This window comes from Nomascus leucogenys, chromosome 21, assembly GCF_006542625.1.
Source record: "Nomascus leucogenys isolate Asia chromosome 21, Asia_NLE_v1, whole genome shotgun sequence".
In the NCBI taxonomy this organism is placed as follows: Eukaryota; Metazoa; Chordata; class Mammalia; order Primates; family Hylobatidae; genus Nomascus; species Nomascus leucogenys.
In genome coordinates this window covers 43,860,590-43,874,966 of record NC_044401.1, presented here as the reverse complement: position 1 = coordinate 43,874,966, position 14,377 = coordinate 43,860,590, and the positions used below count along the sequence as shown (strand labels likewise).

At 37.9% G+C, this 14,377-nt stretch overlaps 1 protein-coding gene across 1 annotated transcript in view; it reads right to left on the bottom strand.

The window, feature by feature from the left end:
- Window positions 1-7,447: 7,447 nt before the first annotated feature.
- SEC22A (SEC22 homolog A, vesicle trafficking protein) overlaps window positions 7,448-14,377 on the bottom strand; it is a 70,798-nt gene continuing 63,868 nt past the window's right edge. Inside the window, exon 7 of the mRNA XM_004091743.3 lies at window positions 7,448-8,454. Coding sequence (XP_004091791.1) covers window positions 8,254-8,454 — 201 coding nt within the window. The 3' untranslated portion in view covers window positions 7,448-8,253. The remainder of the gene's footprint in view (window positions 8,455-14,377) is intronic.

Below are 14,377 nucleotides of genomic sequence, written 5' to 3'. Positions count from 1 at the left end.
TTGATGGGACGTATCTCAAAATAATAAGAGCTATCTATGACAAACCCACAGACAATATCATACTGAATAGGCAAAAACTGGAAGCATTCCCTTTGAAAACTGGCACAAGACAGGGATGCCCTCTCTCACCACTCCTATTCAACATAGTGCTGGAAGTTCTGGCCAGAGCAATCAGGCAGGAGAAGGAAATAAAGGGTATTCAATTAGGAAAAGAGGAAGTCAAACTGTCCCTGTTTGCAGATGACATGATTGTTTATCTACAAAACTCCATCGTCTCAGCCCAAAATCTCCTTAAGCTGATTAGCAACTTCAGCAAAATCTCAAGATACAAAATCAATGTACAAAAATCACCAGCATTCTTGTACACCAATCACAGACAAACAGAGAGCCAAATCATGAGTGAACTCCCATTCACAGTTGCTTTAAAGAGAATAAAATACCTAGGAATCCAACTTACAAGGGATGTGAAGGACCTCTTCAAGGAGAACTACAAACCACTGCTCAATGAAATAAAAGAGGATACAAACAAATAGAAGAACATTCCATGCTCATGGGTTGGAAGAATCAATATCATGAAAATGGCCAAACTGCCCAAGGTAATTTATAGATTCAATGCCATCCCCATCAAGCTATCAATGACTTTCTTCACAGAATTGGAAAAAACTACTTTAAAGTTCATATGGAACCAAAAAAGAGCCCGCATCGCCAAGTCACTCCTAAGCCAAAAGAACAAAGCTGGAGGCATCACGCTACCTGAATTCAAACTATACCACAAGGCTACAGTAACCAAAACAGCATGTTACTGGTACCACAACAGAGACATAGATCAATGGAACAGAACAGAGCCCTCAGAAATGATGCCACATATCTACAACTATCTGATCTTTGACAAACCTGACAAAAACAAGAAATGGGGAAAGGATTTCCTATTTAATAAATGGTGCTGGGAAAACTGGCTAGCCATACGTAGAAAGGTGAAACTGGATCCCTTCCTTACACCTTATACAAAAATTAATTCAAGATGGATTAAAGACTTAAATGTTAGACCTAAAACCATTAAAATCCTACAAGAAAACCTAGGCAATACCATTCAGGACATAGGCGTGGGCAAGGACTTCATGTCTAAAACACCAAAAGCAATAGCAACAAAAGCCAAAATTGACAAATGGGATCTAATTAAACTAAAGAGCTTCTGCACAGCAAAAGAAACTACCATCAGAGTGAACAGGCAACCTACAGAATGGGAGAAAATTTTTGCAACCTACTCATCTGACAAAGGGCTAATATCCAGAATCTACAATGAACTCAAACAAATTTACAAGAAAAAAACAAACAACCCCATCAAAAAGTGGGCAAAGGACATGAACAGACACTTCTCAAAAGAAGACATTTATGCAGCCACAAAACACATGAAAAAATGCTCATCATCACTGGCCATCAGAGAAATGCAAATCAAAACCACAGTGAGATACCATCTCACACCAGTTAGAATGGCCATCATTAAAAAGTCAGGAAACAACAGGTGCTGGAGAGGATGTGGAGAAACATGAACACTTTTACACTGTTGGTGGGACTGTAAACTAGTTCAACCATTGTGGAAGTCAATGTGGCGATTCCTCAGGGATCTAGAACTAGAAATACCATTTGACCCAGCCATCCCATTACTGGATATATACCCAAAGGACTATAAATCATGCTGCTATAAAGACACATGCACACGTATGTTTATTGCGGCACTATTCACAATAGCAAAGACTTGGAACCAACCCAAATGTCCAACAATGATAGACTGGATTAAGAAAATGTGGCACATATATACCATGGAATACTATGCAGCCATAAAAAATGATGAGTTCATGTCCTTTGTAGGGACATGGATGAAACTGGAAAACATCATTCTCAGTAAACTATTGCAAGGACAAAAAACCAAACACCACATGTTCTCACTCATAGGTGGGAATTGAACAATGAGAACTCATGTACACAGGAAGGGGAACATCACACTCCGGGGACTGTTGTGGGGTGGGGGGAGTGGGGAGGAACAGCATCAGGAGATATACCTAATGCTAAATGACGAGTTAATGGGTGCAGCAAAACAACACGGCACATGGATACATATGTAACAAACCTGCACATTGTGCACATGTACCCTAAAACCTAAAGTATAATAAAAAATAAAAATAAAATAAAAAAAAATTTTTTGGTAAAAAAAAAAGAAGTAATGTATATTACCTTTATATATATATTCCTTATATATTTAAACGTATTTCCATGTTATCCAGCTTAAAATCACATGGTGGTTAACAGCATGAGTTCTGAGTCAGTTAGATCTGGACTGAAATCCTGATGCTACCACATGGGTTAGGTTGTGATTGTGGTCAAGTCACTTAACTTCTTCATAGCTCAGGTGGCTCCTTTTTAAAAAAGAAAACCTTCATAAATGCTTTCAGTGAAGACGACATGCTTAGCATAGTGCCTATCACACAGTATACATTGGCATTTCCCCCTTCATGTCTGCTTCATCTGTTCACACTGCTGCTAAAACAGTAAGAACCCAGCTGTTGTCAGTCACACACACATTCCCTAAGAAGTTTCTTTCTGAGATGCACTGTGGCATAGAAAAATGAGCACCAACTTTTAAGCGACTTAAACCCAACTCCAAATTTGAACTTCACATCCACCACTAAGTGTCATACCATACGAAGACAAGTTCTTGACCTGAGTCTTGATTTCCTCAAATGAAAATGAGATAGTGCCCCCTCCACCTCATGCTGCCACAAGGATTAACTATGGAGAACCCAACACTGACCCACAAAATGAGCTAATAAGCATTCTCCTCATTAGTCCTAGGCACTGGAGGGATTCAAAGTAAAGATGAGATACTTTGTTCATCTTTAGGCAAGGTCCTTTGCAACCCAACCTCAAAGAAAAGTGCTGGCACAAAGAAGGTAAGCAAGCAAGACAGAGCTGGGGAGGGGACACCAGGAGCAAATGGGGAGTGGAATGCCTGAGTCCTGCTTCCCGTTGTCAGATGGCGCCTGAATGTGCTTTCTGTTGGGTGATGCTTGTATGGCTGTGCTGTGAGATGCAGGAGAAAGGGGTGAATGTAAACTGTGGGTGGGTTTGGGCTGAAAATACTGTTTGTTGCCAAGGAAACACAAGGAACGATTCATAAGGCTAGGATATTGTTTTCAAGAACTCTGAGAACTAAGGCTGATCTCTGAGTCTCCTAAAACCCCCAATTGTGCTGAGATAACTGATTACACATCAGCATTGCCAACGCAGAAGAAACCTGAATGCCCACTCATCAACACCACTCACTGTTAACAAGCAGGAGGATGCGCGCCACGTGGCTTGCAACCACACAGTGTTTCCACGTTTCTTTCAATTTCATCTGCTAAATAACCTAGAAAACTCAGCAACTCAAGAAAGAGACAAGAGTGGCAGCCAGTTTTTCTCTTTGAAAAACTCGATGCTTAAACAGGAGACTCCAATCTGCCAACATTCAACAGCAGCCCCAGAACATTAATGATAACACACCTCCAACCTTACCGGTAATGCTCAGAGTGACAGTCTCAGCTCACTCAGCCCTTTTACACAAACTCAATCACAACCCTTGGAGCTGGGTTTCTTTTGTTAACTTCTAGCGAGGATATTACTAAAGCCAATTTAACCCTAAAATCAGACCTTACTTTACCACAGCATTTTTAGGGAGAAAGACTTTGGTTCCTTAGAGATAATAAGGCAGAAAAATACTATAAAGCACTGAACATAGACAAAGAATGTGGCCCTAAAGAGTGACCTATAACTTGTGGTAAGGCTAAGTGTTCAATGTGGTTTTGAGTGGTGGCTGCTCTTGAATGTATGTGTTCTTTTACCACACACTCCACAGAAGTTCTAACTCTTACAGTGAGCCGAAAGTCATAACAAGGAAGGTGTACACACACAAACACACACACACACACACACGTACACACACACACACCTTTGTTCAGAGTTCCTTAGAAACCCAACAGCTCAGAGTACGACCTTAGGTCACTTAGTAAACCTTTTGAAATAAAGGCCAAGCAATTGCCTTTTAGGGGAGCAGCTGACCTCAGGAGCCATGGAGGTTAGGTTCCTTATGACAAATTCTGATCTCTGTGGAGCCCTGATAAAGTAGGAGTCTAATGGGGTTCCACACGTGGCCTAACAGAAATGGAGCCGTCCATCTCTCCACACTAGATTCCACTGTGGAGACCACATTTACTGCAATATAAATGTGCTAATCCAGGGATAGCACACTCACTTTCGATCTTATAAATTAGAGAATTGGGTAAAGGTTCTCCATGTCTTAAGGCATTTGTCTCAAATGATTTTCAAGCTTAATACTTGTTTTCAGCTTAGGATTCTTACTTACGAGAACAAAATCCTTTATTAACCACATCTACACAAATCCCCCAAATCCTGAAATGGAAGCCTTTGAAAGCTGGTACAAGGTAAGGATCCAAGGCACAGTCATAACATGTAAATGCGCGAAAATCGAGAATTCTGTTCATTTTAGCACTTCACAGGACCCCCAGTGAGAACATCTTTACTAGAAGGCATCAGGAAAGGCTCTCCCCTAAGGAACTGATATGCTTTTCACCTACTGATAGGGCAATGCATAACTTCTTTCCCTACCCTTAGCCTTGATTTCCAGAAAGTTCCAGAGTCAAATTTTACATACAATAATGTATGTAAACTCTCCCTTCAATTTTCATTTGTTTTTCTTCCCTTTCTGTTCATATTTCATTAACATGGCTGTATATGTCTTTTCTTGGTATGCTGCTTCAAGAGCTTTTGGGAAAGAGGCCAGGTATTAATGTAAATATATTTCAAATACAGACCGAAAAAAGCAAGCAAATATTGCAATTATTTTAGTATATAAAAGAGGGTATCTTTGCGCTCATGGTACACCTTAATCAAAAAGTAGTATTTAGGAATTATCTAAATTAAAATAAAATACACCTATTTTATTTTAAAATAAATAGTGAGTCCAGCAGGAGGCCTGGACTCACCAATTTCAGAACCCCTCAACTCCTTGGCTTTACCAGGAACAGTCATATTCCCTGAATATAACACTGGTCACCTTCAATAGTTTCATGCTAGTGCGAAGAGCCCTGCACTAGATCAGGGTTGTGTGTGCTTAGCTATGTGAACTGGGTAAGTCATTACCATCTGATCACCTCTGTGTCCTCCCCCTTAGCATGAGGGCAGCTACTACTGCTCCTATGCTACAAAACTCACTATGAGGAGGTAAACTCAGGCTTGCTCTTAGAAGTGCAATATAAACAGAAGATCATACACCATGGAGGCCTAAAGTGATTCTTTCTAAAGAGCCTAAGGACTTTTTTTTTTTTTTTGAGACAGAGTCTCACTCCGTCACCCAGGCTGGAGTGCAGTGGTGTGATCTCGGCTCACTGCAACCTCCACCTCCCGGATTCAAGCGATTCTCCTGCCTCAGCCTCCCAAGTAGCTGGCACTATAGGCGCCTGCCACCATACCCAGCTTATTTTTTTGGTATTTTTAGTAGAGACGGGGTTTCACTATGTTGACCAGGCTGGTCTCAAACTCCTGACCTTGTGATCCACCCACCTCGAGCTCCCAAAGTGCTGGGATTACAGGCATGAGCCACCGTGCCTGGCCAGGACTTCTTTACACCAATTTCTTTTTCTAAATTCACAGTTTTTTTGTTTGGCAGCATGATACGGGTGGGGAAATGATATAAACACGGAGATACAGGCACCAAATAATGAAAGAAAACATTTCTATACATAAAACATTTATACCTGTTTTCATTTTTTTACATTAAGATGTAAACATCCTCTTATCCAAAATAGCCAGTGAAAAAATAAAAACAAAAACAAAGTAAGCCCTTAAAAATAGTTGGTGAGTTTTCAAGTGTTCTTGCTGAATGTATCTGAATACCAAACATTGTAACTCGCCAATTTAATGACAAGGAGGCAGCTCCTGAACCAAACTGGTGTGAGCTGTGTCAATAAAGAGCAAAATCTCAATTAACCAGAATGCTCCAACTTCCCTATTTACAAGAAAACTCTGTTTTAACCATTAGTTTAGAAAACTTTTCTTTTTTGAGACAGGGTCTCGCTCTGTCGGCCAGGCTGGAGTGCAGTGGTGTGATCTTGGCTCACTGCAACCTCCACCTCCTGGGTTCAAGAGATTCTCCTGCCTCAGCCTCCTGAGTAGCTGTGACTAAAGGCATGCGCCACCACACCCGGCTAAATTTTGTATTTTTAATAGAGATGAGGTTTCACCATGTTGGCCAGGCTGGTTCTCAAACTACTGGTCTCAAGTGATCTGCCTGTCTCGGCCTCCCAAAGTGCTGGGATTACAGGCGTGAGTCACCGTGCCTGGCCTGAAACCCTTTCTAAATTGAACCACTTCATTTTCCTGGCTACAAAATGCTCAACACAATTCAATGGTGTTTTGATGATTTAGGATCTTGTGATGCTTTGGGGTATCTCTCAGAATATGCATACTTTTGTTAGAGGAGAAAACTGGAGCCAACTACACTTTCCTGTTTTACATGAATCCCTGATATCATGTAATTAATAATACAATAATTTTATCCCTGATAAGCTTATTGTCTTCCTTTTACCTCATTCTCCTAAAAGGAGGGTGCAGACTAAGGTTCTAGTTAAGCAACATTTTACAGTTCTAGACATACCCACAAATACTGGTTCACACAAACAAGGCAGTTCACTAACTTTTTACCCTCTGGACTATTTCTTCTACTTAATAAATATGCCCAGTAACAACAATTACAATGTAATGGGATCTGTTTTTCTGGATGACATCAGATTTCAGTATCCTATGAATTCCCTGTTTGAAATATTTTCTTTAAAAAACAAAGGAAAATCACTCATGAAGATGACTTCCAAAACCATGAGAGTTATAGATTTTGCTAGTGGAATCAAACTGTGCTTCCTATATTATTAATTCATAACTGCTTAAACAATCTTTAAAACGTTATCAAAAAGCAAGTAAGTTCTCTCAGATACCAGGGGCTTAATTCCTCAAAGCCATAAAATAATGAGTTGCTAGGAAAGCCACTTTCTGATTCTTAGTACAGTCAAGCATTTCCATAGTGCAGGACCCATGCCACTGGTGGCACACAACATGTCTTTAAGTGGTGCACAACATAGAATAATGCTGAATCACAGTGAGAATGTCATTCCCTTTACAGTTTCCTTTTATCCTCTGACTATTCCAGAGACAGTGCCTCATGCTGGTGCTGGTAACATCTCCCTCACTGCCACAAAGAAAGAGCATAAGATTCGGAGCCTTTCTAGGCATTAGTTTCTAGCTAGAACTGAACAACATTTTTTGTGTTCATCTTATTTATTTTGTGGTTACCTTTTATTTATGGCAAACTGATACTGGTTTTCCACTTGGAGCAGGATTCTTTTTTTAAAAAAACTTTAAAATGTAAAAGATAAATATTAAGAAAATAATACAAGTAGTACTAAAGAGACTGAAGTTTGGGAAACAACGGCTATAGTCTGAGTCATATTTTTTAGACGTGATTTCAAAAGAAACAACAAACGTGGATTAGAAGGGAAACATCCATTATTGTATTTTCAATACTTGTGATGTTCCAGAGACGAGCTCATCACAGCCTTCTTCTACATCAGGTGATTTCCAGAGTTTAAGATTCAAGCAAAAATATAAAAGTAAAAAGAACCAATTTCACACCATCTTGGATTTTATAAACTCTTAGTACCATAAATGTGCAAATAATCCGATATTTATCACAGTCATTTATTTAAAACATCAACTTTCCAATTTCTGCAGCTTTTTATTTGGTCTATACTAATGCCTCACAAAGGCAAACTCAGGTTGTAGAGTTCCTCCTGCCTGGTCCTCAGAGCAATACCACATCTATTTTCTGAACTCTTCAGGAAGGATTCAGGACTGCTTGCCAAGACTTCCAATGGCATATGACTGTTCTTCCACTGTTATGGCCTTGAAGACAGAAATCTCCTCCTCCTCTGAATGATAATCTCATGGCCAACACTCTTCTGAGAGGACTTTTCCTAGCAGGTCTTCCATGCTCACAGGCACACCATGCTGATTTTAAAAAAGGAAAGTTGGAGAGAAAGAAAGCAGAGCTTCTCCTCTGTGGGGAACAGCTTCTTCATCACAGTGGCAGTTATGATATGTTCCCTCCTTATCCCCCTGAAGCCAAGGCAATAGATCTGAAGGATGGTGTCAGACATCATAATCGGGAGCCTTGCCCTGGGCTTGCCTTAGCCAGATCTGTAGTGTAACAAATGCTCCCACAGTTACATGAAAGAAAAGCTGCCAGAGGTTGCGCAGTTCATAGAGATACATGTTGCATAGACAGATTAAGCCAAAAGTCAAAAAAGATTTGACATTCCGCCAGCCGGTGTAGTAGACAAGTAAATAACACTGTTCAAAATATAAAAATGAAAGATGATTAGGGTTACAGGAAAAGAAACAGATGTTTCTAATATAAAATTGTAACAGGTCAGAGAGTAAAATATAAGAATGGATAAGGTTATTTTTTATCTAGGGATAAGATAATGTAGCATATATCTAAGACATTCAGCTATGCAAGTTTCACAGTTTGAAAGGGAAATAGACTTTTCCTCTTACATTTTTCATTTTTCAGAAGAAAAGCATTTTGTATCACATTTTAAATGGAAGTACAATGGAATGACTTCCTTGCAAACAGGCTGAGCAAATTCCCCATGGTGACAGGCAACTAAGAAGCATTCCCAGGGTCTGCGGGTGTTCCATTCTCACCCAGGAAAATACAAAAAGCACATACAAGCTATTCTACAAAATAGACTCTTATATAACCTGAGTCTGAGTATTAACAAAATCCACAACATTTTACTAGTCACCCACTGAGTACAGAGAACTATGCTAGGTACAGCATCTGACTGAACATTTGAGGGAGAATTCATTCAACAAATATTTACCCAGGGCCTGCTACAAGTCAGGCATTGTTCTTCAGTTGTGAGTAAAACAAAGCCCTTGTTCATATAGATATTACACTTTAATGGGGAAGAATTATAAATGTATTTTAAATATATAATATCAAACAGTTATATCTTGAAAAAGAGAAAGCAGGAAAAAGGGATAGGGAATAAGAATGATAGTGGGTGCTATTTTAGATGAAACAGTAAAGAAATTACTCCCCCCCTCACTGCTCCTGCCCATCCTGGCATTCACCCTTTACTGCTTTATTTTTCTCCACAACATACTATAAACATACTTGAGAAATGTGCTTATTGTGTTTGTCATCCCATCCATAGGCTTTCAATAAAATCTGTTTCATGAGGGGTGAGATTTTTTACTGTTATTTACTCATTTATCTCCACTGCCCAGAACAGTGCCTGGGACATAGTAAGTGCTCAATGTGTTGAGTGAATAAACTGTTTTCTAGAAGATGTCTAAAATTCACAACCTGGTAAGTACAGGAACCACAAAGTCTAAAGAGAGAGGCCCAGGTTTCTCTGTGAAACTGTGTCCAGGCTTCAGAATGGGAAGGACACACCAGTGTCTGCTATAATGCAGAAAGAATGTGGAAATGTTCTGTTAAATATGTTTCTTATACAAATTTGGACTGTTTACTTAAAATGAAGACTGCTATCCAAGCAAAATGAATTGGAAGTATTTATCAGTGATTTTCATCATATAAGATTGAAAAAATAGAAAAAAATAGCTTTTTCTTTCTAAATAATTTTAGACTTAAAGATGCAAAAACAGTTCCTGTATACTCTTCACCCTGTTCCCCCGTTATCCTCTTATGTAATTATAGTATAATCATCAAACCAGGAAATGAACATTGATTCAATACTCTTAGCTAATCTACAGACTTTATTCAGATTTTGCCCATTGTCCCACTAGGGTCCTTTTTCTGGTCCAGAATCTAATCTGGGATTCTGTATTGCATTAATTGTCATGTATATTCCAATCTGTAACAGCTCCTCCATCTTTTTTTTTAAAAAATTTTCGGCTGGGCACGGTGGCGGCTTACACCTGTAATCCCAGCATTTTGGGAGACCCAGGTGGGCGGATCACGAGGTCAGGAGATCGAGGCCATCCTGGCTAATACAGTGAAACCCCGTCTCTACTAAAAATACAAAATATTAGTCAGGCGTGGTGGCAGGCGCCTGTAGTCCCAGCTACTCAGGAGGCTGAGGCAGGAGAATGGCGTGAACCTGGGTGGTGGAGGTTGCAGTGAGCCAAGATCATGCCACTGCACTCCAGCCTGGGCGAGAGTGAGACTCCGTCTCAAAAACAAAAAAAAATTTCATGTCCTTGACAGTCTTGAAGAGTATTAATCAGTTATGTTGTAGGAATGTCCCTCAACTTGGGTGTGTCTGATGTTTTGTCAAGATTGAAATGAGGTTATACAATTTTGGCAAGAATATCAGAGGTGATATGCAATACATGTTATTACATATTAAATTAGATCACTTAATAAGGTGGTATCTATTCCCTTTGCAATTATTGTCTTGAGGGCAAGGAGTTGAGATTATGTGAATATCTTATCTCATCACACTTTCGCCCATTAATTTTATTATCCTTTAATGATTCTTGCCTGCAACAATGATTACTGCGGTGCTCGCTTAATGGTGATTTTATATTTCCATTTTTTATCTATATTTATTGCTTGGAATGCTACTGTAAAAATGAGCTAGCTTTTCCAGTAATTAAATATATATACACACACACACACACATACACACACACACATATATATTTAATTCATGGTTTTCCAGGGCTTTTAAAATAATAGGTCTCTACCCCACACATTACTTATTAATTACAAAGAAGAAAAAGATATCTTTGCAATGGGGATCTGGTAGACACCATCTTAACCAAATGATCAAACTTATCACGTTTCCTGACTGAAGCAATGAGAGATATTCAACATATTATACTATACAGCACTGTTGCCAGAATATTTAACCTTAATATAATCATGAGTAACAGACTAATCCAGATTGTGGTACTTGCCTGAACCATGGTACTTGCCTGAACTCTTAAAAAAGTCAATGTTAAGAAAGACAAAACCAAACTAAAACAGAACAACAACAAAAAGGCTGGGAGACTGTATCACAGATCAAAAGGTACACAACAATCAAATGAAATGCATAATCCTGGATCAGGAGAAATATAGCCACAGAAAACATTTTGGAGACAATGGAAATAATCTGAATAGGAATCCTGTATTAGATAATACTGTATCAATGTTAAATTCTTAGATGTGATATGAAGTCCTGGCTATGTAGACAGATGTCTGTGTTCTTAGAAGATACATCATGAAGTATTTTAAGGTAAAAAATATCATGATGTCTGTAACTTACTTTAAAAACAACTGCTCAGGGACTTCTGTTTCTGGGAAGATGGAGTAGACACACTTTTCCCTATTTTTCCCACTAAGTACAAATAAAAACACCGGACATTATATGTAAAACGAGCATAAGAAGACTCTGAACTGTGGAGGAAAAGCAGACAAATAAAGGATCTTGAGATCCAAGAATGCCACAATGGTAGGTTCTCTGAGTTTTCTTTTTTGCTTCATATATCCCAGACTTGGAGCTGAAGAAGCTGGCAACTAGAAATGCCAATGTATGCATATCAAAACAAACAAACAAACAACAAAAAAGACCCTCAATAAGATCTTGCTCTCTCTGGTAAAAGACCAGGAAAGAGGCACCTTAGCAAGACAGAAAACTTTTAAACAGTAACTATTATCCTCTAGCCAAACATCACACAGAAAACCCCTGTGACCCACCCATACCCACACCATCAAATGTTGAGAGCCTAGAACATTGTAAGCAGATGTTCTAACCCTTCAGCATGGCTTCAGAGAAGGCAGGTAGAAGCCAGGACTTTCATTCCCACTAGATGGCAATGAATCCCTCCTCTACCCTCTTATTGTGATATCAGTGGAGAACACGTGGGACTCTGGACATCCACCTTCACTTGACAGTAACAAGATAATTCATTTCTCGTCAGTAACAAGACAGTGGGATTCTCATCAGAAACCACAGAGGCCAGAAAAAAAGTAGAACATTTCTCAAGTGCTGAAAGAAAAAGATGCTGCCAAATCCAGAATTCTGTATTCAACAAAAATATCCTTTAGGAATAAAAGGAAAATAAAAACATTTATGAGATGAAAGATTAAGATAATTTGTTGCTAGCAGATCTACCACAAAAGAATGGTTAGAGGAAGCTCTCTAAATAGAAAGAAAACAATTAAAAAGAAGGAATCTTGAAACATTGGGAAAGAAAAAAGGACGTGGTATGCAAAAATATGGGTAAATACAATAGGCTTTCCTTTTCCTCTTGAGTTTTCTAAATTACGTTTGATGGTTAAAACAAAAATCATTACAACACTGGCTGATGTGGTTCTAAATACATGTGGAGGAAATATCTGAGCCAATTATAAATAGGGGAGGGCAAAAACACATCTAGGGAGATAAGGTGTTTTGAACTAGTAAAATGTTGACACCAGAAGACCATGAAGAGTTAAGTATGTATTACATGATGCCTACAGCAATCATTTAAAAAGCTATACAAATAGATATACTAAGAAATACTACAGATAAACTAAAAATAGAATTCTTTTAAAATGTTAAAGTAACCCACAGGAAGATAAAAAGAAAAAAAAAAAGCCCTAACATATCCATAATTACATTAACTATAAATGACTTAAGTACAGCAATGAAAAGACAGAGATTGGCAGGAGATTAAAAAACATGAATCAACTCTATGCTGTCTGTCAGAAACTCACTTTAAATAACATAGGAAAGTTCAAAGTAAAGGATGGAAAAGGATATATCACATAAACAATAATCAAAAGAAAGCAAAAGTGGCTATATTGATACCAGATAAATATCAAAATATTTCAAAGCAAAGAAAATAACCAGGGACAGAGAGGAACATATATAATGATAAATGGGCTCACCCACCAAGAAGACACAGCAATCCTAAATGTGTACGAACCAAACAATATAGCTACAAAATATATGAAGCAATAGAACTGAAGTACAAAATGGAAAAATCTATAATCCAATACTCTTCTCTAGCCAACTGGTATAACACTAGACAGAAAATCAGCAAGAATATAGAACTTGACAATACCAAGCAACATGATCTAAACATTTACAGAACACACTCACCCAATAACAGCAGAATACACATTTTGTTCAAGTGGCTATGGAACATATAACAAGACACACCATATTTTGGGGCCATAAAAGAAACCTCAACAAATTTAAAAGAAGTGAAATCACACAATGTGTGTTCTCTGATCACAATGGAATCAAACTAGAAATCAGTAATGGAAATATAACAAGAAAATCTTCAAACATTTAGAAGTGAAACAATGCAATTCTAAATAATCCATAGGTCAAAGAGGAAGTCGTAAGGAAATTTTAAAAATTGAAATAAGAGAAAATGAAAAAAAAACATATCAAAATTTATGGAATACAGCTAAAGAAGTACTAAGACAGAAATCTTTAGGAGTTAGTGCATGCACTATAAAAAAGAAAATTATCAAACCAATCATGTAAGCTCCTACTTCAAGAACCTAGAAAAAGAACAAAATAAATGCAAAGCAGGCATATGGAAGAAAATAGTAAAGATAAAAGCAGAAATCAATAAAATTGAAACCAGAAAAACAGTAGGAAAAAACAATAAAACAAAGATCTGGTTCTTGAAAAGATCAATAAAATTAAAAGTTAGACTGACAAAAAGAGAGAACATGCAAATTACCATTATCAGGAATGAAACAGGAGATATCACTACAGACCCTGCAGACATCAAAAGGCCAGTAAGAGAATACTACAACCAACTCTAAACACGTAAATTTGGTAACTTAGATAACATGGACCATTTCCTCAAAAAACACACTACCATAAATTCACTCAACATGAAACATAATTTGAATAGTTCTATAACTACTAAGAAAATTTATGACTTATTATACTGCTACAGTAATTGAGACTATGTGGTACTGGTGGAAGGATAGACAAAAAGAAATCAATGCAACAAAATACAGAATGCAGAAATAATCTCACACAAGTAAGTCCAGCTGATTTTTTACAAAGGTGCAAAAGCAATTTAAAGGAGGAAAAAAAACGCCTTTGCCATAGATGGTGCTGGAGCAATATAGACAAAGGAACCTTGATTTAAGCTAAGTCTCACATCTCATACAAAAATTAACTCAAAATGGATCACAAATGTAAAATATTAAACTATAATAAAAGGTCTAGAAAAAACATAGTAGAGAAACTTAGGCTAGGCAAAGAGCTCTTAGACATGACCCATAAAAGGAAAAACTGATAAA